The 24,073-nt window shown below is 44.2% G+C and overlaps 1 protein-coding gene across 1 annotated transcript in view; it reads right to left on the reverse strand.

Moving 5' to 3' along the window:
- The window catches only part of LOC147101631 (uncharacterized), a 688,387-nt gene that overhangs the window by 458,475 nt on the left and 205,839 nt on the right, over positions 1-24,073 (reverse strand). The window contains 1 exon segment of the mRNA XM_085965351.1: positions 2,022-2,066. Coding sequence (XP_085821477.1) covers positions 2,022-2,066 — 45 coding nt within the window.

Below are 24,073 nucleotides of genomic sequence, written 5' to 3' on the forward strand. Positions count from 1 at the left end.
TGGTTGGAAATAAAGGTTTAGCTTTTCATAGATTTTGCATTAAAGTGTTAATGATTAGCATCAAGTCTGTTGTAATGGAATGATATGACTGGCAGAGAGCTGGCCATTTGTGGTACCAGCCTAGATCCTACAGCTAACAGTTACACCGCATATTTATTTTTAGTCTGTTTATTAGAGATTACAATGGATGCACTGACATGTTTTCTGATGGAATATTGGACCTCCAACAGTCTGAATTTACTCCCCCTCACCTACTGAAGCACACGTCAATTTGTTCATTATTACCAGAACCAAAATAGTGCATTCTTACTATCATTTCACGTGAAAACTTTTATTTATAAGATACTTGAAGTTTATAAGTGGAATAAAGTAGAGGTTGTCATCGAGCTAAAAATGGTGTGAACAGTAACAGTTAAAAACAACATTTGGAGTGATGAACAGTATAAAAAGAAATAGTAATGCAGGTACATGAGCAGTGTGAAGAGCATAACAAGAGTTGGAGAATCAGATAATCACCAAAATATTGAAGGAAGGGATTAGGAGAATGAATTTATTTTTCAGATAGAGGGTTGGTAGGACATTGAATGCCCTGTAAGAAACAGTGGTGGAATCATTAATTTCACTCTTCAACTCAACACATAAAATAATAAAGATGTTTCTGTTTTTTCACCTCTCTCAGGAGGTTACATAAGTACATAAGAGTTAGGAGCAGGAGTAGGCCATACGGCCCCTCGAGCCTGCTCCATCATTTAGTAAGATCATGGCTGATCCACTTTCCCACCTTATCCCCACACCCCTTGATTCTGTTAGTGCCCAAAATTCTATTGATCTCAGCCTTGAATATACTCATCGATTGAGCATCCACAGCCCGCTGGGGTTCCTCCTCTCTCCAAACCCCATTCCCCCCTCTCTCTGACCCATTTCTCCTCTCTCTGGCTCCGGGTGGATGGGGAGTGTCTGTATCGTGATGCGCAATGCATCGTAACTACATGGGACTGCTTAAATGGACCAGTTGCTCATTTCCTGCTGTCATTTTCGTATGTTTGTAAAATTGCCAGTCACTTTCTAGCGACACATGGACTTTAAAACATACGCTTACTTGTTTAGCTTCAACCTTGTCTTAGCCTTCCTGCAGGACAGGCACAGATTTACAACACAGAGCTCTTCCCTGACGTTGACTGGAAAGCTGAAACCGTGCCCATAGACTGCTTTCTCAGACAGGCTTACTCACAAAAATATGATTCCAATTCCTTTGAAGTGATACTGAAACAAAAGGCAACGGGCAACAGCATTGCTCATAATTACATTAGATCAACAGCCAATTACAAAAGGCCGAATTTCTCTTATCAGTATTAAATGGATAGCTAGTCTTTGACAATGGCAGGGTGGTTTCCCCCTCACCCCATTTCATCCTTCCTCCCTAACTGGAACGTAGTATCCCTCCCAGTAAACTACAGAGTCATCTCGCAGCCTGGCTGTCTGCAACCAGTGTCAAGCTAAGCACGTCGAGTAGAATGACACCCAAGCAGCACGGTGTCATGAAGACCTTCTGAGGCCCCGATTTTAACTCCAGGTGGATTCCCCCGCTCAGGCCCGAGTTAAAATTACAGTCGGGTCTCAATGATGTCATCGGGCCGCAACATACATATGTAAAGAAGGACCCTGTTGGCTCTGGGCGCGCATCCTTGCTGCCTGCTCAGGAGAGCAGCTTAAAATTGCAGATGTTGCGATCATGAATTGAATTTGATGTGAATTGCCTCCATCTTACAGAAAATACTAGCCATGACTGATCTTAACCCTTTGTGACATGTGTTTCATAATAAGAGATACAAGTCGATGTATACTGGTGAAAGTTAATGTAGGAAGTGAACAGACTGATCAGTATTTGCAGGACATTGGGAGTGAAACAATTAATGTAGGAGATAGACAATTATTTTTGCATTTAATGGGATGAATTCTGTGTATGCGCTCTTCAAAAATTCAGCCTGTATCTGTGAGTATTAAGAGAAGTGCACACTCACTGGTTCTCCAGGATGGCCAGGTGGTCCAGGGTAACCTTTCAGTCCCTAAATGAATGGAAAAAAAATTATTCAGTTTGAAAAAGAATGAGAAAAACAAACATTTGTATAATTGAAAACCGAAACACGTGCATAAAAGTAAATACATGAAAGCATAGAAAAGCACAATCTCGGCAAAATGTGAAAACGCAGGGAAGACCACAGTTCATCTACATGAGCAAAATGTTCAGTGAACTATATTCCTGTGTGGGGGGAGAAAAAGAGTCAAACACCAAACCTGTCATTTTTGTAGCAGCAAATGTGAAATGATGTGGCTTGAGGTGATTTTTATCATCTTGTTTGCCTAATACTTTAAGATGGCACTCTTTTAAATCTTGTAGGAAATGGAATTAATTATTTGTTGTCTTGATCACACCTTACTGGCAAGAGGACTGATCATCTTATCCTTGGTCAACAGCCCAGAGAAGATAAAGACTTGCATTTCTATAGCAACTTTCATGACCACCGGTCATCCCAAAGCACATTACAGCCAATGAAGTACTTTTTGAAGTGTAATCACTGTTGTAATGTAGGAAAAGCGGCAGCCAATTTGCGCACAGCAAGCTCCCACAAACAGCAATGACCAGATAATCTGTTTTAGTGATGTTGACGGAAGGATAAATATTGGCCAGAACACTGGGGATAACTCCCCTGCTCTTCTTCAAAATAGTGCCATAGGACCTTTTACGTCCACCTGAGAGAGCAGACGGGGCCTCGGTTTAACGTCTCATCCAAAAGACAGTGCAGCGCTCCCTCTGGGAGGGTCAGCCTAGATTTTTTGTGCTCAAGTCTCTGGAGTGGGGACTTGAACCCACAACCTCTGATTCACAAGCAAGAGTGCTACCAACTGAGCCACTGGCTGACACACATGATTTTTAACCTTCATCTTCTCAGTTTGATCTGTGCACAAAACTTTGCCAAAGATTCCAAAAATAGATGTTTTGCTCAATGGGTAAATAGTGTGGTAATGAGCCATGTAGATCAGGAAGATCTAAAAATCAATTCCTGCTCTTTGTCGAGTTGGCTGAGTGTTGGCAGATAATGGTCGGGATGCTACAATCTGCCTCAGAATTCCTAGGCTAGGAAGGGGGAAAAAAAGCTAGGGCTCCTGGTGCAAGCTACTATATGGTGACCCTAGTTAGAAAGTGGGTGTGTGTGGATGTTGGGTGAAGACAGGATCAGGCTGTGCACCTGCAGTGGCTACCATCTACAAGATGCACTGCAACAACTAGCCAAGGCTTCTTTGACAGCACCTCCCAAACCCATGACCTCTACCACCTAGAAGGACAAGTGCAGCAGGTGCATGGGAACACCACCACCTCCAAATTCCTCTCCAAGTCACACACAATCCTGACTTCGAAGTATATCGCCCTTCCTTCATTTTCGCTGGGTCAAATTCCTGGAGCTCCCTCCCTAACAGCACTGTGGGGGTACCTTCACCAACAGACTGCAGCGGTTCAAGGAGGCGGCTCACCACCACCTTCTCAAGGGAAATTAGGGATGGGCAATAAATGCTGGCATTGCCAGTGACGCCCACATCCCGTGAATGAATAAGAAAAAGGTTACATTGCAATGCCTCTGTGATTGACTAGCCTGACATGTACAGAAAAGCCACTTAGGTCATGTAGCAGAGGACAGCTGGCACCATGTCTCATGCTGAAAAGCTGGATTCGGCAGGTGAGAAGCAAGGGGAGAAAATGGGAGAGGATGAATAGAGAATCAGCAACTGTGCTACTTACAAAGGAAAAAGTACCATGGGATTCTTTTGACGTTAAACTGTTGCTTGGTGTCTTAGTTCAGCTCAGCACAACCAAGCATTCAAAGCATTCACACGGATTCACTGGACATACTCAAATACATTTGGTGAACTAATACAGCAAGGTATTTTTTTAATTTTAAGTATACGGCATTCATACACAGAGGGCAATTGCTTTCTTTCGTTGCTTTTGACATTTTCTGATTTGCTCGACACGAAAATCAAACCAAAGCTCTGAAATTAAACCAGACGTCCAGAAAGTTGTTAAAAAGTCATTTGTTTTTCTAATTTTCACCCTCCTCTCCTGATGGTCCATAACATGCAGGCAGCCCTCAGATACCACACAACTTCCTTAACCGTGGATGGCATCACTGCTATCCTATCTTTATCTGACAGGCTTATACACATACTTCCCAGCACGGGTTAGTGATTGGCAATCAGTACTAGGAAGGCTGGCTGATGTTAATTTTTCCTCCTCGCTAGACTGCAATGCTGAGCCCAAAGCTGCCTGCCTGAGATCAGATAATTAAGCAATGATTGAGAAATGGTAGCAACTTCTGATCTGCATGGTATAGTTCTACAGTGGGTCATTGGTGAAGTTACAAATAGTTTGAATCAAATTGCTACTGTGGCTCTGAACCATAGGCTTTCAACCTGAGGTACTTGGATCTGAGGGGTCCACTAATGGATTCCTGGGGCTACTGAAGTCATCGGATTTCTACCCATCTAGTATCAGGTTTCTATATTTTTTCTCTATTGATCCACTAGCATTTATCTTCTGTTGCTGTATGTTAATAAAACACGTTTTCTGCAAACTGTTTTCCTTCATAAGTTAGAATGAAGTGTGCAAATATTTGCAGGGGATCCCCAGGACTCATTAAATTTGTACAGGTCTGAAACCAACTGCACAAAGGTGCTACCCGCACAAAACAATCTAAAGACTGTCTTCAGTTTCAAATTGTTTTTTTCTGAGTCATAGATTTTAACCCAGTAACCAATGTAGTTTAATTTTTCTAAGCCTCAGTAAAGGTACTTTTGCACGGGAGTTCCCCTCTCACACTCCTAGTAATTCAGTTTGTGCTGTGGGAACGACAAGCCCCCAGCAACTCAGTAACATTTCCTTCTTTATATTCCATACATAAAAGTCCTCGAAAACGTTCATCCTGTACATGCTTAGAAAATAACAGATCTCGCTATTCAAAAATGAAATCTCAATTTCCCCCAAAGTTTGAGACAGACTTTCAGCCAGGGAACCTTGCAAAAAATGAACACGGATATCTTGCTTGGATTTTTGCATGTGTTTGCCAGGTGCCAATTGTGATGCAGATTGTTAAGTGAGTTTGAAGCAGTACATTCAAGGTAAATATCCTTCCAACACGTCATGGAGATGGTATAGGTACTTGTTCTTTCTGTGTTTACCAAACCCATCACTGCCCACCTTGGCTTTGATTGTCCATTCAAAGCTATAAAGTTGTTTCATTACTGGCTTTTCTGAAAGAAGTTAACAGAATTCTCAAACAATGAAGTCATAATGCAATGGCAGAATTTAGACATCTAGATATTATTGTTCGTGATATTAGCTGATGAATACTTAACACATTTATATTATATTTTTTGTCTGCTAGTTTAGCAACGACATTAACTCACTTAAAATAAATAGGTTAATGTTCGTGTTAAAATAGTGGACAAAGGAATGTCGATAACTGTTCTCCAAGTTGGAGCTGGCCATGATAGCATCTTGGAGACTGTATCCCATTGAACTTATGACAACAGTGGAAGTAGTCAGGGGAGATCGCCGCAGTGTGCTTATGCCCTGTGTAGCTGAGGTCTTCATATGTCACGCGCTTCAAGTTTCCTGCAATATTCATGCATTATCCTTGCTTGCCACCTCCTTTGCATATTTGTAGCTTTGTTCCCTCATCAAAAATCTTTTTGCTTTTCTCCACAATAGAAGCTAGCAGCATATACAAGGCCTCTTCAGTGAATCCATTTTTACAAATTTGTTATTCAGTCAGTTTAGTCAAAGGTTGCACACTGCAGAACTTGATTAACAATCCCTTTGACACTGACACAAGTTAAGCAGCTCACACAGCTGCTGGAGAAGTATTTAAAGCAGTTGCATTGTCATTACCTGCGATTTTTCGTTAGCACTAACAAAGCTGGATTCTGAGGAATCAGGGGGGGAGAAATTCGGTATCGCCCTGTTTGGGGCGCAATTATTGGCTGGGCGCAAAGTTTAGCGCCTGGCGCTAATTATCGCCTCCGACTGCAAACTTGGCTTCTATCGCCCCTGGAGGTAATTGGAGCGCTAAATCAGGCGCTACACACCTCTCTTAAGGCGCTAACACCGAGGAGCGAGGCGCTACCTCAGAGCGCTGGCGAAGCTCACGTGATGTCAGTCTGCAATGGAACAGACACACTGGTGTAGTGTCCGTGTGTAGATAAAGACACTGAAGACAGGAGTTGGTCCATAGGTATTTACTAAGCAAGTCTGGGGGGGGTTTCTAAAGGATATACACAATACACAGGCTTATATAGCCCAAGTGGCAATTACCGGCATTACGCACACCTGGGGCTCTTAAAGGCACATACACCATAATTGCTCCCCTTCTAGCTAACTAGTACATCATATTTTAAGTAATTATTAATTACATGTTATATGCAAAATAATATACATTGCTGTATTAATTAATTATAAGTTAGTCTCTCAGGAGGCTTCCTGACTTGGTCCGGATAACGCCTCGGGGGTGTAGTAGTTTCTGGTGGTGTAGTAGGTTCTTCTGGCAAGGCTGATTCGGCTTGAAGGCCAGTGTCGGGTTCATCGGGCTCCAGTATCACCGGATTGGAGGTAGATATGGGTATCTCTACTTCATCGTTAGATGTATAGAGTGGTGGTGTAGGTTGTCCCTTTTCGGATGACTTGATGATTTGGTCAGCATGGCGCCTTATTATGCTGTCTCCGATGTCCACGGTATACATCAGTGGTCCTAATCGTGTGCAGATAGTTCCAGGCTGCCATTTCTCGGTACGGTAGTCCCGGGCCAAAACCGGTTGGCCTATCTGGAAGGCCCTAGTTGGCCTTTCATTCATGCCCTGAAACTGCCGGTTCTCCACGTCCCTTCGGATGTTGGGCTTGACCAAATCCAGCCGGCATCTTAGGTTTCTATTGTAGAACATCATGGCGGGAGTTTGGTTAGTAACCATATGCGTTGCATTCCTATATGCAAATAAGAAGTTATCCACCTTGTGCTGAAGTTTTATGTCTTCATTACCCATGGCCTTGATGGCCTTCTTGAAGGTCTGGACAAACCTTTCAGCCAATCCATTGGTGGCGGGATGGTATGGGGCGGACGTGTAGTGCTTTACCCCATTGTTCTTTAAGAACTTTCTGAATTCTTCGGACACAAATTGCGGTCCATTATCAGAACATATCTGCTCCGGCAGCCCATTCCTGGCAAATATGGTCCTTAATACTGTGATGGTTTTTTCCGTGGTGGTGGAGGACATCTTTATTACCTCCAGCCACTTGGAGTGTGCATCAACTGTGATTAAGAACATTGAGTCCATAAATGGACAAGCAAAGTCGATGTGCACCCTTTGCCAGGGAGATGAGGGCCACTCCCATGGATGTAGAGGGGCCTGTGGCGGAGCATTTTGGACCTTCTGGCATCCTAGGCAGCTCTTGGTCATGTCTTCGATGTCTCCATCGATACCTGGCCACCATACAAACGCCCTAGCTAGGTTCTTCATTTTCACTCCACCCAGATGCCCCTCGTGAAGCTCCTTTAGCACTTTATCCTGGAGTTTGGGTGGAATCACCACTCTGGATCCACACATCAAGGTTCCTCGGCACACTGACAGCTGTCCTCTTCTTTGCGAGAATGCTGGCAACAGTGGTTCGCCATGTGCTGGCCATCCCTTCACTGTTAAATCGTAGACCCGTGAGAGAGTAGGGTCATTTCTTGTCTCCCTTTCAATGGCAGAATTTGTCACCGGTAGACATTCCACTATGGTAGAGTGGAATATCTCTACTGGGTCTACTGTAGGTGCCTCTTCTATCGTTGGCAACGGTAGGCGTGATAAACCGTCAGCATTCCCATGCTGTTTTGACCCTTTGTATTCAATGTTGTATTGGTGTGCCCCTAGAAAAAGGGACCACCTCTGTAGTCTTTGTGCCGTCATAATGGGGACACCTTTTTTAGGGTTGAATATGGAGATGAGGGGTTGATGGTCAGTCAGCAAGGTAAATTTTTGTCCGTGTAGGTAATGGTTGAATTTCTTCACTCCCCATACCAGGCTGAGTGCTTCCCTGTCTATCTGGGCATAGTTACGCTCAGCTGAGTTCAATGAGCGTGACGCAAAAGCTATCGGCCGTTCCGAGCCATCAGGGAATCTATGGGACAATACCGCTCCTATGCCGTAAGGGGATGCATCGCACGCCAGTCTGATTGGTAGTGATGGGTTGTAATGAGCCAAAACTTTCTCGGATGTGATTAAGTCTTTACATTTATGGAAGGCACGTTTACAGTCTTCGTTCCATTTCCAAATCACTCCTGTCTGTAGAAGATCATTAAGAGGGTGTAGAATAGTTGATAAGTTCGGTAAAAATTTATGATAGTAATTTATTAATCCCAGGAATGACCTTAATTGTGAAACATTTTCAGGTGTTGGGGCTTTTATAACTGCTTCAATTTTTTCAGGTGACTTATGCAACCCTTCCTTATTAATTATGTGGCCACAATATGATATCTGATTTTGGAAAAATTCGCACATGGGGCGATTTGCTCGTAGGCCCCGTTCTTTCAGCCTAGTGAGCACCTGCTCCAAATTGGCAAGGTGCTCGTTGTCGTTTTCTCCTGTTATAAGGATGTCGTCTAGGTAGCATTGAGTCCCCGGAATCCCTTGCAGGACTTGCTCCATAGCTCTTTGCCAGACAGCTGGAGCTGATGCTATTCCAAAAACCAGTCGATTGTACTGGTACAGGCCTTTGTGTGTGTTTATTGTGAGATACTTTTTAGAGGTCTCCTCAACCTCCATCTGTAGATATGCCTGTGCCAAGTCAATTTTTGTGAAACGTTTCCCTCCGGATAGTGAGGCGAAAATATCTTCTATCCTCGGAAGAGGATACTGTACCGTGTGAAGGACCGGGTTTACAGTCACCTTAAAGTCCCCACAGATGCAAATTTTTTTCTGTTCCTCAGAGTTATTTTTCAATGTTTTTTTCATGACTGGAACGATGAGTGTTGCCCATTCGCTCCAATCTATTTTGGATAATACGCCTGCCTTTTCCAAATTCTTCAGCTCTGCCTCGACTGCCGGACGTATTGTGTATGGCACCGGTCTTGCCTTAAAAAATTTTGGAATTGCTGTATCTTCCACTTGTATTGAGGCGGTGATGCCTTTCAAGGTTCCTAGTTTCTCTTGAAACACTTCTTTGGCGTTGGCCAAGATGTCTTTTAATCGTTCAGGTATGATGTCATCATTGTTTTTTTCCTTACTGGTCACCGTCAGTGCCTGAATGGAGTGCCAGTCTAAACGTATCTTCCTTATCCATTCACGTCCCAACAACGGTGGACCACCATCTTGTAGAATGTATAAATACAACTTTTGTATTTCTTTGCCGTTGTATACCACAGGCACCCTTATTTTTCCTTTGGGGTAGACTTTCTGCCCCGTATATGTTTTTAAGATAATGGATGTGTCTTTTAGAGGTATATGCGAAAATAGCCTCTCGTAATCTCGTCGATTTATTACGGTTAGAGCTGATCCTGTATCTAGCTCCATTTTAACTGGGGACCCTGCTATTGTGAGGGTAATCCAAATGGTTTAGTAATCCTCTTTGGCAAGTACATTATGTAATTTGAGACAGCTTAGTCTCTTGTTTCCGGAGTCGCTATCGCTATTCTGGTCTTCGGAGCTATTGTCCGTCATCATTTGTACCTTTCTGTACTTTTCTTTATTGCTTTTTTGTTCTCTGTCAGTGGATTTATTTTGTCCAGATTGGCATACCCGTGCAATGTGTCCAATCTTACCACATTGCCTGCATGCTTTGCCCTTGAACCAGCAGTCCCTCTGATTATGGGTGGATCTGCCGCAGCGATAACATCTTCCGAACTCCTGTGTCATTTTATGGGTGCCGAAGTCCTGTGTCTCTTGTTGTATCTCTGCAGCTCCTTTTGCTGCTGCTTCGTATGATACAGCCATACTGAAAGCTTTGTCCAATGTTAAATCTTTTTCAGAAAGCAGTCTTTTTTGTGTTCCTTCACTTAAGAGACCGCAAACAAATTTGTCTCGAAGATAATCCGATAGTCCTGCTCCGAATTGGCAGTACTTTGATAGCTTTCTTAATTCGGTTAGGTAATCAGTGTTACTTTCATTCTTGTGTTGATTTCTCTTGAAGAACTTGAATCGTTCCGCTATCAGCAGCGGTGTTGGGTTTAAATGCTCCTGCAGGGTATCAACAATTTCTTTAAAAGTCTTGTCCTTTGGTTTGGCTGGAGTGATTAAATTTCGTAACAGCCCGTATGTCTTCGCGCCCATTAAGTTCAGAAGTACTGAAGCTTTTTTTTCATCTGCTATTCCATTTGCAGTGCAATAAACCTCTACTCTTTCCACGTATGTGGTCCAATCTTCTACTTCGCCATCAAAAGCCTCAATATTACCAGATTTAGGCATTTCAGAAAAGATATGGCGCTTCCCGCGCTTTTTTTTTTCTCTGTAGCAACGATATGGCGCTTCCCGCGCTTTCCCGCCGCTGCTACCGATAACAACGCTGTTTTACTGTGGTTTCCATTTATTCACTGTTGGAGACTCGTTCCCGACGGGGGTCTAAACGCTGACCTGCTTGCCGCGCCGGCCGTCTCTCGAGTGCACCCTCCCAGTCCGTTATTGCTTGCCTCCGATTTCGCTGCCTGTCTCAGCTGTAGAGCCCGCCGCTGGAGCTCCAGCCTGACGCCCAGGAAGGATTAGCGCAGTACCTGTCACCAGCTTGGCCAGCTGGTGAAACCACAGTTTCTCTTACTTCCTGAGTCTTCTGGACGTTGGAGGAATCGATGTCCTTGAGGTGCTGCCGAATTGCAGGTAAGTCCGTTTCCACTTCGTCGCCACTGTAGTGTCCGTGTGTAGATAAAGACACTGAAGACAGGAGTTGGTCCATAGGTATTTACTAAGCAAGTCTGGGGGGGGTTTCTAAAGGATATACACAATACACAGGCTTATATAGCCCAAGTGGCAATTACCGGCATTACGCACACCTGGGGCTCTTAAAGGCACATACACCTTAATTGCTCTTAAAGGCACATACACCACAACTGGCACCGGCCGGTTCTTAAAGGGGAGGGTCGATCTTGCTTTCCATCCACACCCTGCTCATTGCAGCCTTGAATCTCGGCCTGGAGAGACCTGTACATCAAATCTGCTGGAAAGAACAATGGAGAGGCCCACGGAAAGAGCTCAGAGTGCAGCCCCCATAGTCTCTTCTAAATCGATGCAAGGAAGGTCAAATCAAAATGAACCTGCAAAGTGCTGCTCAGTACCCAAAACTCCTTCACACAGTGTTGAATCTCTCCAGAAGTCTCTCTCTCTCTCAGAATGTGTGGTGCAAAAATGTCGCCGACAAAAAAAGGCAGGTTGCCTTTAAGTAGCGCTCCCCGTCCCTTCCGGACTGCAAAACGCTCCCCTCAACCTGTCATTGCTAGCGGCAGGCGGTAAAGGCAGGGGGGCACCACTCAATACCTGGTCCGGGGCGCTGCACGCTCGACTGACGTCACGATCTGTGGGCGCAGGAGATCGTGGTGCTAGTGTTTAGCGCCGCCGCAAAATGTCTGGTCCATTTCACGAGCGGCGCAAACATCGCTACACCTGGGCGCTAGTTGCTTTGCACCCCCTAACGGGAGGCACAAAGCAACCGAATTTCCCCCCCCAATTGTTTCAAATCAGTGAGTTCCTGAAATTTCATTCTGTCATAAATTATAAGAAATGGGAATTTCGCCTATTCTGCAGTAAACGGGCAAAATCTAGCCTAAGATTACAAGAGCAACACAACAACAGCACGAATATAGAGTTGGCAGAAAGGAGTAATGAAAGATAACCGAGTGCCAAGAACTGTGAGGCTTCCCTGTTGGGAGGTCTTCTCACCAAACACCACACAGTCTGTATCACCACCAAGTGATCCATACTACACGAGTGTCGAAGGCCAATCTTTAGGCTGCCAGACATAGTTGCATAATTTTCACGTTGGCATTTTTTTTTTTTTTTTACACGTCCCTTGATTTTCTAAACACTTAAATACTGCACTCTTCGTACCTACACTCTGGACTGTACTTTTCTCAAAAGATCATTTTCCTTTTTCTTTAAATTGTTACTTAAACCTGCTGACAAAATGCTCGGTCCACTTGATTTTTAATGGGGCGGGGGGGGGAGGGGGGGTGGTGGAGGAAAAATTCAGCCAAGCATGGTGCATCTATAATAGTGATCCTTTAACACACGAACGTGCACTTAGTGAAATCTCCCAATACCAAAACATTGAATGTTTGGTTTAGCTGCCCTAAGCCATGCATTCAGTCCCACTCTGAAAGGACATGATCAGCCACAACAAATCATTCTGTCCCAGCTAACCTATTTATTTATATCTCATATCAACACTCTTACAGGCACACACACTTCCTGTCTACAAACTGTACGTCCTGTTGTAAGATTTTTTGGTTATACTTTCATGTTAATTTTTCCACTGTAAATCACATTTCTCATTCAATTTTAATGTGCCAGCTTTTACTGTCATCATTTATTGATGGACAAACCACATCAAAGTGCTTTTTGAAAAATGTTGTCTTCCATTTTTTTGCTCAGTAACTGAAAATTATAATTTCCCAAATAAAGTTTTAAACAAACTTTAAAATATTACAGATTTTACAATGGCATGATTAAATTTACCTTCTGAATTGTCTTTCAATAGCTTCATTAAAGCTTGTACTTCAAGGTCTCAGCCTGTCTGAAAAGCCTGAGCTTTGACTGGATATTTTAACCTCACAACAGTTAAGACAGAGAGAAAGCTTTCAATCAGTTTTGTGCCAGCTGAGCATGTGCCGTTAGTAGAATTTCCTAGCATGCAACCTGTGCATCAACAAGATTTGAAGGGTAGAAGTGGCCTAGAAATTCGATCACGCAGTGTCCATTTTACAGGCATGAAACAGACGTCTAAGGATCCAATTTGGCGGGCGGGCAGTCCGCGCACGGTCATTCCGTGCCAAAAGTACACTGCCTGCCATATTGGATCAGGCTCCTTCATAGGGCTCGAGACAAAAGTATTAAAAAGCCTAATTATAATATTTAAATAATGATCCTATGCTAGTTGTTGGCTGCTTTTTTGAAATGGGGCTGCCCCAATGCCTGACTCATCACGTGATGAACTTGCCCAGCAACTTGTGGCGCTGACAGGTAGGAAGGACCATTCAATGGCGCTATTTAACGGGCTCATCCACTCCATACAGGTTAGTTACTGGTTTGTCCTTTTAAGCTGCTGGTTAACTTCTGGGCGTATCGCTTGCCTATTTTCTGCTCTCGACAATTGAATTGTGACTTCTGCTAACAACTTTATGCTGGCACTGCACTGCTTTTGTCTGCCTTCACAACACTTTTATTGCAGACATGGTTTATTTTTGGTAAGCCTGGCATTATTTACATTCATTAACCACACCGGTGAACAGGGATATGTGTGAACAGAGGCAGCTCTGATTATGGTTTCTTTGTTGACTGTTAGAAAAATAAACAGATTATTTGCACAGAATGGATTTGCTGTTCAGTGCTTTGAAAATTCTGTATATATAAACAAACTTGGGAACTGCATAAACATCTGAACTTGAGCATTTTATTAGGTAATTTTTGTATGTTTATGGACATTTTTGTTTATTAAAAACTCTGCAAGTCAGTAAATTCTCTAATAGTGTGTAAATTTTCTGCTTCTGTGCTCCTGGAATTGAAATCAGGAAATTGTGCATCCCCAACTCATGAATTTTCGTGTTTCATTTTAAGAACCACAAAATGTACATTAGTGCTTTAAAGTGGGAATGTAAAGATGGTGGCCTCAAATATACTTGAGGTTTCTGACAGACTCCAACTGTAACTCTGGTGGAACCCACCAGAAAGTGTCCCAACTTTCTCCAGGAGCTCCCAGTTGGCCTTGTAAGGCCACCCACCCTTGACAAGGTCAATGATGCTGAGAGGTGGAGACTCCCTATGGCAGGAGTTCCCACTTCCATACATAGAATGGCCTATGTATATTATTGGAGGCTAATACAATGACAAGAATGAGAATTTTCTAGCCCTTGAGCTTTGAATGGTTGGCCATACCTGCAGCAGTGTACTTCTCTCATGGAGATCCTTGACTGAAAGAACAGGTCTGAAAGAAGCTAAATTGATTCTACTCATGACAGTTTTACATCACATTTATATAGAATGCAATTTCATTACAATACTGGTATGTCGCTTGTGGCTTTGTTCGCGATAAATTTTGAGATTTAATTACATCAATATTTTACTTTAGACGAGACCACTGGCACTTTCATAGTCATTCTTATTTATGCAAAACCACAATTTTTGGGGGTATTTTTTTCTATATATTTAGAAGAGGATGAAAGTACTGGAAAATGAGGGCACCCTTTATTTAGCCTGGAGCCCTTCTGTGAATGACAACACACAGTCGCTAAACACTAGCGCCACTTTAAACTCTTTACAAAAAACACAATAAAAACACGGACGACTATTATATTTAATGGAATGCCATCCAACATTCTAATGTGCTCTTAAGTAAAACTTCACTGTCCTACTCTTCACTTTTTCCTTACAAACAAGTGCTAAAGAGGCTCCACACACAAAGATGTCAATGATCCCAATTTTATCAACTACAATGTACCTTCTGGCAAACTAGCAATGGAAAAGAAGCAATGCTGTTGTTGATGCTGGAGAACATACACACTAATAGAGAGGTGGTTTCCAACAGTGTATTTGATGACAACATAACTAGGTTTACTTGGCCAGTGGCAGGTGGGGAGCTGAACAACCCCTCCGTACCTAGTACAAGCTAGCAAAGTGGGGGGTTTTTGTAAATCACTCGCTTATATAGAGCCCTGCTAGCAAAATAGTCACAAACAGTTATTTAAATGTGGATCTGGTGCGGTAGAAACCATTTCCAATCTAACGGGGGTGGGGTTCCACAGCACTGGGAGCTGCAGCTGGCATTCGAGAAACACTTCTTGGTGCGATTCTGGACAACGTTACTGTGGAAGAATGAATTACTTGCTATTGCATGTACAGGTCCCACCTAATCGATCATCTAAAGATCTGCGACTTCACAAAACCTGGTACTGATGTGAAGCCAGAAATACAATTGAGCTCCAAACCAATTAGGCAATTGACCCCACTGGCCACAAGTGGCACCAGATAACTGCATGTGCGCCAGACTTTTGCATTATTGGAGTCTGCAAAATAGACTGGTTATTGGTGTCTGGTGATTGTGGGTGCTAAGAATTTTAACAAGAAACATAACAAAGAAGTACCCAGTGGCTGGAGTTCAAGCCTCTTTGTTAAGATCAATATGTTCCGTTATAATAAGATGTATACAAGAATACCCAGTTTTCGGCAACCAATTCCGTCACCTAGTTTATCATTTAGTTTTACATGTCATTGATTAACTTTTAAAAATTATTGCCCAGTTAATAGAAATTAATTCTTTATAGATTTGTACAGACTTTCCTGGGATTCTATTGTCATCTAAAGTCCATCTTGTTTTGTATCTTTTTGATATTAGATGGTTGAGTAACTCGAAGTTCTCTTTGATAAAGGAGTTTCTTGTGAAGTATTTCGCTTTGTAAGGTGTGTTTTTAAATTGAGAAACTTGCCACATAATGAACAATTTAACATGCTCTAGCATCACACATTTCAAAGAGCTGTTATGAAAGAAAATGTTCTTTCTACTAATTGCTTTAAGAAATCCTGCATGTGGCTTGTAAATGATCAAATGATACTAAAACTGCGTAAAAGACTGATACTGACTGATTCAGGTATTTCTACCCTAATTCTTTGCAGGGTAAAACTTTGGTTTACAGCAGAGTTCAATCGGGAATCAAAACAACAGGATGAAAGAAATGGCGGCAAATGAGGATCAGATTTGTTCCAAGGACAGAAAAAATCCAATTATTGTTTGCCAGTATAAACGGGTTAATTTATTCACTGGGTATCAATGTCAGTGTAACTCAAATCCATTTCAGGAATAGTGGCTTATTCTAGAGCTGTGTCAGAGTCAGATACATGTTGGCAACATGCTGGAAGCCAAATACCATTTTTCCTCCAGCACTCCAGTATCAAGCCAACACTTAACTGGGCACTCCTATTCTTCCCACCACAAAAAAAAAACACATGGCATCATGCAAACTGTTTGTTCTTCGTCCCTTAATTCAAACCTTCCTCACCAAAAATGTATTTGTGCATCTGATGTACAGATGCACCCATCATGCATAAAAATAATTATTTACAAACATTTTTTGGTACGACTACAGATGTACCCAGCAGTATAAGCACAACCCTGCATTCAACTTTGCCCATAAGGACTGAATTGGTGATCCCAGGGTTACTAATTATAGCATTAGGTTTCAACATTGACGAGCTAAAACCAGAATAGAAATCCATACCCGGGGCCACAAGTTTAATGAAGTGACACTGATGAAAAAAGGTCCATGCTTTCCTGGTGTGAAGCCAAAACCTGCCATTGGGGCATTTAACTACGTTAAAGGTGCTATATAAATGCAAGCAGTTGTTAATCTTCTCTGACTCTCCACTAAATATAGGATGCCAGTGTGGCCACATGTAGTAATACTGCATAGTACAGGAAACTCTCTTTTAACCGGCAAAATTCAGGAGTAGGTTCAGGTAAGTTTTACTATATATTAGTGGCCGTGTTACCGGGGTTCCTGGATCTGTGGCCGTGTAATCGGGGCTCCTGCACCTGTGGCCGTGCAACAGGAACTCCTGGATCTGTGGCTGTGTAACCGGGACTCCTGCACAAGTGCCGTGTAACCGGGGTTCCTGCACCTGTGGCCGTGCAACAGGGACTCCTGGATCTGTGGCTGTGTAACCGGGACTCCTGCACAAGTGCCGTGTAACCGGGGCTCCTGGATCTGTGGCCGTGTAACCAGGGTTCCTGCACCTGTGGCCGTGCAACAGGGACTCCTGTATCTGTGGCTGTGTAACCGGGACTCCTGCACAAGTGCCGTGTAACCGGGGCTCCTGCACCTGTGGCCATGTACGGGGCTCTCGTACCTTGGTAAGTATACCTCTCTGTATTCCTTACTTTTTGATCAACCGGCACCACGCCGGTCTCGGATAAAAAAGAGTTTCCTGTAGTTGCTTGAACCCTTTGACTACAGAACTGGCACCAATATAGAGAGCCTGCCCGCTGCCGTGCCCCGGCAAGGCACACTGCTCACTTTGCCGTGTTCCTGCCCGGGAGTTAAAATCAAGTCCTTGGTGTCTACTTGTGGGAAGTGGCATTCTGTAATAGCAGTGTACCTGGTTGGCTTTGAATAACACTGTGAAATTGAGACTCCAATGACAATGACAAACATAAGGACACTTGCAACTTTTCCACAACACAAACTAGACTTCAGAAATGTTCTAAACTCAAAAGAACTCAACTTTTGAAAATCAGATCAAATTGTTAAATGTTATTTTGGCTCTTTCTGCATTGGAATGAATGTATTGTAGCGGTTCGTGTAGATCGCCACTAAATAAGAGAGTTTGACTTCAACGAACTATAAATAAGTTGTTTATTTACAGGAACAGGCTAATTACAGCAGGTAAGATAGCAGGTAAGATGGCTGACTGTAGGAGCATCGTGGTGTAGGTCTTGTCCCAGCGGGGACTCCACGAGGACTGAGTTCGCAGTCCTGTGGGGAACGTGATGACGTCATCGCGTTTGTGTTGTGACGTCATCACGTTGTTCGCGTTTCCTGCGCTTAGGGCGTCACGTGATGCGCGTCATTGCGTCGCTGGTCATTGAGGCTGAAGTCGGGAGGCCGGGCTGTGCCGGTGCTTGCCGCGGGAGCGGAAGATCGCGTCGCTCCCGTCAGCTGGCCGTTGAGGCCGAAGACGCTAGGCCGGACTGTGCCGGTGCTTGCCGCGGGAGCGGAAGATCGCGTCGCTCCCGTCGGCTGGCCATTGAGGCCGAAGACGCTAGGCCGGGCTGTGCCGGCGCACGCACATCACGTTGTACGTGACGTGACGTCAGCGCGCTAGGGCGCGTCTTAAAGGGGCAATGGCCCCAACAGGTAAGTTAAAAGGGCAACGGCCCCAAAAGGTAAGTTAAACATACAGTAAGGTAAGTTAAAGGGAATTATGTGTCTCAATGTAAGGGACAACCAGTGGTACCGCCACAGTATCAAAGTGTTATTAATTTTACCCATACCATTTTAGGAAAGGAAAGAAATAACGTAATGAAAGAGTAAGTAATGTGATTAAGATTTTTTTCATGCAATGAAGAAAATCTTCAGAGAACAATGACGTCCATTGCTTTTCTTTTCAGTGCAATCCATTAACCAACTAATCCAGCTGTACTGGGGGAAGAGAAATAATCCTCGCTGATTTGTGATGTCTGCATTTTTTCAGGCCTCAGATGTGAAGAAAAAGATTCCTAGAAAAAAAACTATTCTACAAGAGGAAACGCATTTTTGCATAATTAATGCCCATCCACATGTGTGTAGCAGAAAATATCTGACAGTGAGCAGTTACGGAGAACAAATCATTCAGCAACAACCAGACCACATAATCCCTGATGAGTCATAGAGTCATAGTGTGGATTAAAGTGAGTTATGCAATCCAGATGTCACAAGGTGGATTATTTATCCAGTTTATAGTACCTTTTTACTGGAATTGGTAAGTATTTCTAACATTGGCTTGTGGGAGAAATAGATGACTTTTGAAAACCACCACATGTGCAGTATAGATGCAGATGACTCATAATTACAGATTGTACAATTGACACACATTTGCAGATGGTATACGTGGCATGCCTACACATTCACATGTCACACAGTTTAGCTCCTAGCTGTTCCCTTTGGTGCAGACAATGGTGAAAAAAATGTGTGTGCCTGAGTTTATTACTGTGTACATGCCTTAGCCTTTAAAATTAAGCTATCCTCCATTTACCAAATGCCCCACCCTCCCCTCTTTCATAAGAACTAGGGGCAGGAGTCGGCCATCCGGCCTCTCGAGCCTGCTCCACCATTCAATAAGATCATGCCTGATCTTCGACCTCAACTCCACTTTCCTGCCCTATCCCCACATCCCTTAATTCCTCTGCAGTCCAAAAATCTATCAATCTCAGCCTTGAATATACTCAACGACTGAGCATCCACAATCCTTTTTGGGGTAGAGAATTCCAAAGACTCACCACCCTTGGAGTGAAGAAATTCCTCCTCATCTCAGTCTTAAATGGCCGACCCCTTATCCTGAGACTATGCCCCCTAGACCTAGACTCTCCAGCCAGGGGAAACAGCCTCTCAGCATCTACCCTCAGAATCTTATATTTCAACTTGCTTCTAGTCTGATCAGGTTCATCAGTTCAGGTTTTAGAAAAGTGCAGCCTATGATGCACTGACCACTCCACAGGTAGAGTTCATTGAAGCACTGGCAGAAACAACTACAGGAAACTCTTTTTTATCCAGCACCGACGGGACCGGCATGGTGCCGGTTGATCAAAAAGTCCGGATTACAGAGAGGTATACTTACCAAGGTACGAGAGCCCCGTACACGGCCACAGGAGCCCCAGTTACACTGCACTTGTGCAGGAGTCCCGGTTACACGGCCACAGATCCAGGAGTCCCTGTTGCACGGCCACAGGTGCAGGAACCCCGGTTGCACGGCCACAGATCCAGGAACTCCAGTTACACGGCCACTAATATATAGTAAAACTTACCTGAACCTACTCTTGAATTTTGCTGGTTAAGAGAGATTTCTGGATATTTCGGTGCCGGTTGAGAGTTTCCTGTACACTGCTGCACTGAGGTTTGGAGTAGGGGTTGATTTCACAGCTTCATGCACTAGAGTCATAGAGTCATAGAGTTTTACAGCACAGAAAGAGGCCCTTCGGCCCATCGTGTCTGCGCCGCCCTTCCATCCCTGTCCAGTCTAATCCCATTTTCCAGCATTTGGTCCATAGCCTTGTATGCAATGGCATTTCAAGTGCTCATCCAAATGCTTCTTGAATGTTGTGAGGGTTCCTGCCTCTACCACCCTTTCAGGCAGTGCGTTCCACATTCCAACCACCCTCTGGGTGAAAAAGTTCCTCCTCAAATCCCCTCTAAATCTCCTGCCCCTTACCCTGAATCTATGCCCCCTTGTTATTGACCCCCCTACTGAGGGGAAAAGTTCCTCTTTATCTACCCTATCTATGCCCTTCATCATTTTGTACACCTCAATCAGGTCCCCCCTCAGCCTTCTTTGCTCCAAGGAAAACAACCCCAGCCTGTCCAGCCTCTCTTCATAGCTGAGGCGCTCCATCCCAGGTAACATCCTGGTGAATCTTCTCTGCACCCTCTCCAAAGCAATCACATCCTTCCTATAGTGAGGCGACCAGAACTGCACACAGTACTCCAGCTGTGGCCTCACCAGCGTTTTGTACAGCTCCATCATAACCTCCCTGCTCTTATATTCTATGCCTCGGCTAATGAAGGCAAGTATCCCATATGCCTTTTTAACCACCTTATCTACCTGTTCCGCTGCCTTCAGGGATCTATGTACATGTACACCAAGGTCCCTCTGACCCTCTGTACTTCCTAGCGTCCTACCACTCATTGTGTATTCCCTTGCCTTATTTGTCCGTCCAAAATGCATCACCTCGCACTTTTCAGGGTTAAATTCCATTTGCCACTTTTCCGCCCATCTGACCAACCCGTTTATATCGTCCTGTAGCCTGAGGCTTTCCTCCTCACAATTTACCACCCCACCAATTTTCGTGTCATCTGCGAACTTACTGATCATACCTTTTACATTCTCATCCAAATCATTTATGTAGATCACAAACAACAAGGGACCCAGCACCGATCCCTGAGGTACCCCACTGGACACAGGCTTCCAGTCACAAAAGCAACCTTCGACCATCACCCTCTGCCTCCTGCCACTCAGCCAGTTTAGGATCCAACGCGCCAAGGCACCCTGGATCCCATGGGTAGGGGACCTCAAGTTAGATTGATGGCTTCCTATGCTCTACTTCGATTTTTGAGAATACAAACACAAATCATATTCAAGATCACAGACTGAGGTTTCTTGACTGTTCATCTTTGGAGCAGATTTGTTGCCCAACAAATACTTTCATACTTGATTACAAAGCAAGCTGCTACTTCTGTTGTACACAATTAATTAACTCTTCAAACCATCGCTGAATCTTTCTTCCTCCCAACCATCCCTTGAAATATTGGTAGATCTTGCACAATATAAAGCCATGGTCTGATAAAAAGGCACTGATTGCAGCTGCTGTTCCAAGAGTTGACAGATTTTGATGCAAGGACTTGGCTTAAAATCAGATGTTTTTGATAAAAGGTAGAACAGAACTGAACAACTTGCTGTTAAAAAAAATCTTGAAACCACAAGCTGACAAAGAGATACTGGTATCCAGAGAAAAGTCTTCTTCCTCATTGACAGGAAGATACTAGACAAAAAAGAACCATGGATTTGTGACTAAAGCACCAATAAATTCCCAATTAATGTACTTTTTAATTATGTTCTTGATCATATTTGTAGATGGAGTCAGATTACTTAATGATAATTTCATATAAATATTTGTCATTCATATATAACTTTTATTATATTATTGTACAGTAAAGATTCAACACCCACTAATTTAGATTAAACTTAAAATTTAATGTGGTCATGGTCCCTTTAAGGATCCCAGCTTAAAACACGTCATGAGTGACATCACCAGACCCGCTCCATCTAATTGGGCCGGGTAACACGCTGGGCGGGCTTAATAGGCCCCATTAAGGTAAGTTAATTTGTACAGTGGGATGGAGCCAGCAGCGGGGTCAGGACCCGCCAAGGTAAGGAAAATTCCGGCCTTAGTGTGAGAAGAGAACAGTCACATGCTTCTAACCAATCAAACAAAACATTCAAAACTGTATCTAGTGATTTCCCCTCCTGGTCTATTAGAATACTAGAAACGAAGAATCATAAGGGATCACATTCATACTCAGGCACATCAGTTTGGGTGAATTAACTCAATTCAGTTTACATTAAACCAATTATGCCCCATTTTCAAACCTTTGGAAATTAAAGCTATCCAATCAAATATTAGTTGGTAGTATACAAATTTAATGGGCTGGATTTTCACTGAGGGGTCAGGTAGGAGGCGGGACTACAATCTTCGGGGTTGTAGTCCCGCCTCCATCGAGTTCTAGCCAACCCACACGGTTTTGACTTGATTGACCTCGTTGAGCCCACCCAGCGAGCTCAGCAGGCCAATTAGGGGCCACCCGGCAACAGGTGACATCATAGATTGATATTTCATCTGTCAAGACCTTTTGACAGATGAAATATCAGTGTTTCACAGCTGTTTGAAGCTGTCAAACACTGACAATCTGTACTCCAAGTTAATTCCTTCCTCTCAGGATGATTTAGAGATCTCCCCGGAACAGAAAGCTGAATGCTGCAATTTTTGACAGCTCGCAGCCATTCTGCTTTCTGTGCCGGTTGAAAGGCTCATTAGCATGGTTAAAGACATTGGGCAGGATTTTCATTGGGCCGTGGAGGCGGGATTGGAGGCGTGTGGGTGGTTAAAATCCCGAAATCGGGGATCCCGAACCCATCCCGCCCCCAACCCGCCTCCATGCCAGTTTCAAAGGAGGCGGGTACCCGAGACCTGGGGGAAGGAAGGCTGTAAAGGTAAGTAAAGGTATGTAAAACTTATTTAAACACTTTACACACATCAAACACACTTACCTTTACACTCATGCACCCATCACTCACCTGAACACCGGACATCTCGACCCCTCCAAGCCCTTCATCCCGACTGTAATGTATATACCTTTAAGGGGGGAACTATCTTTTACAGCTCATGTATACTGCAGTACCGGCAGTGACCACACCTGTATATAGCACTGAGTAGTAATCTGTACAGATCAGTTCCAGTGTGAGCCACGTTTAGTAAACACCTGTTGTACCGTTCTCCTGCAGTCTGTGTCTTATTATACACGGACACAACATTGGCAACAAGGCAAGTTCGAACCTACCTGCAACTCTGCATCACCTCCCGGGGATTCGTTCCTGGAGATCAGTGGATTGGAGGTCAAGGCCAGAGACTCGGGCGTTGACCACGGGCAACCGCCCAGTCATCCAGCAGAGACTCGAGAGTTGCGGGGGAGGCTGTCGAAAGCCAGGCTTGGCTTTCTAGTCGAGGTGGTCCAGCGAAACGGGCTGGCAACAGGTAGTGCGCAGACCCTTCCCGGACAGCGGCGGGCTAGAGCCCAACCGAGTGGCACAGCAAAGGGCCGAGCAGCGTCGACGGGGGAGAGAGAGAGAGGGCAGAGCACACAGGGCGCAGCCGGTGTTCAGGGGCCGAGCAGCGTCGAAGAGAGGGAGAGAGAGACGCACAGAAACCTGCAAGGCGCCGCCATTGCCACGAGGACCGCCGAGAGTGGCGTTGGCAGCAGCGCAGGAGAAGCGCGCGAAACCTACAGGGCGCCGCCATTGCCACGAGAACCGCCGGGAGCGGCGTTGGCAGCAGCAGGGGAGGAAGGAAAGCGCGGGAGACGCCATTTTAAGCCATTGGGAGATGCCATTTTAAACCACACCCAAAATGCCGAAGAGTGGCAGTATCACCGCATTTGACAATGAAGTCAAAGATTGGACTACATATGTCGAAAGAATAGAGGTATACTGCAAGGCAAATGAGGTGTCAGATGACAAGAAAGCGTCGGTATTGTTAAATTTAATGGGTGCAAAGATGTATGGTTTATTACGAAATCTAGTAACCCCAACGAAGCCAATGGAAAAGAGTTTTGAGGACATAGTAACGATACTAGAGGAACATTTAAACCCCACACCGCTGCTGATAGCAGAAAGATTCAAGTTTCACAAACGGAACCAGCATAAGGATGAAAGCAATGCTGATTATTTAACAGAACTGCGCAAACTATCGAAACACTGCCAGTTTGGAGCGGGACTGGCAGATACCTTAAGGGACAAGTTTGTGTGTGGGCTTCAAAGTGAAGGAACCCAG

This window comes from Somniosus microcephalus, chromosome 23 (assembly GCF_052327205.1).
Source record: "Somniosus microcephalus isolate GS21.2 chromosome 23, FLI_Smic_1.0, whole genome shotgun sequence".
Taxonomy (NCBI): domain Eukaryota; kingdom Metazoa; phylum Chordata; class Chondrichthyes; order Squaliformes; family Somniosidae; genus Somniosus; species Somniosus microcephalus.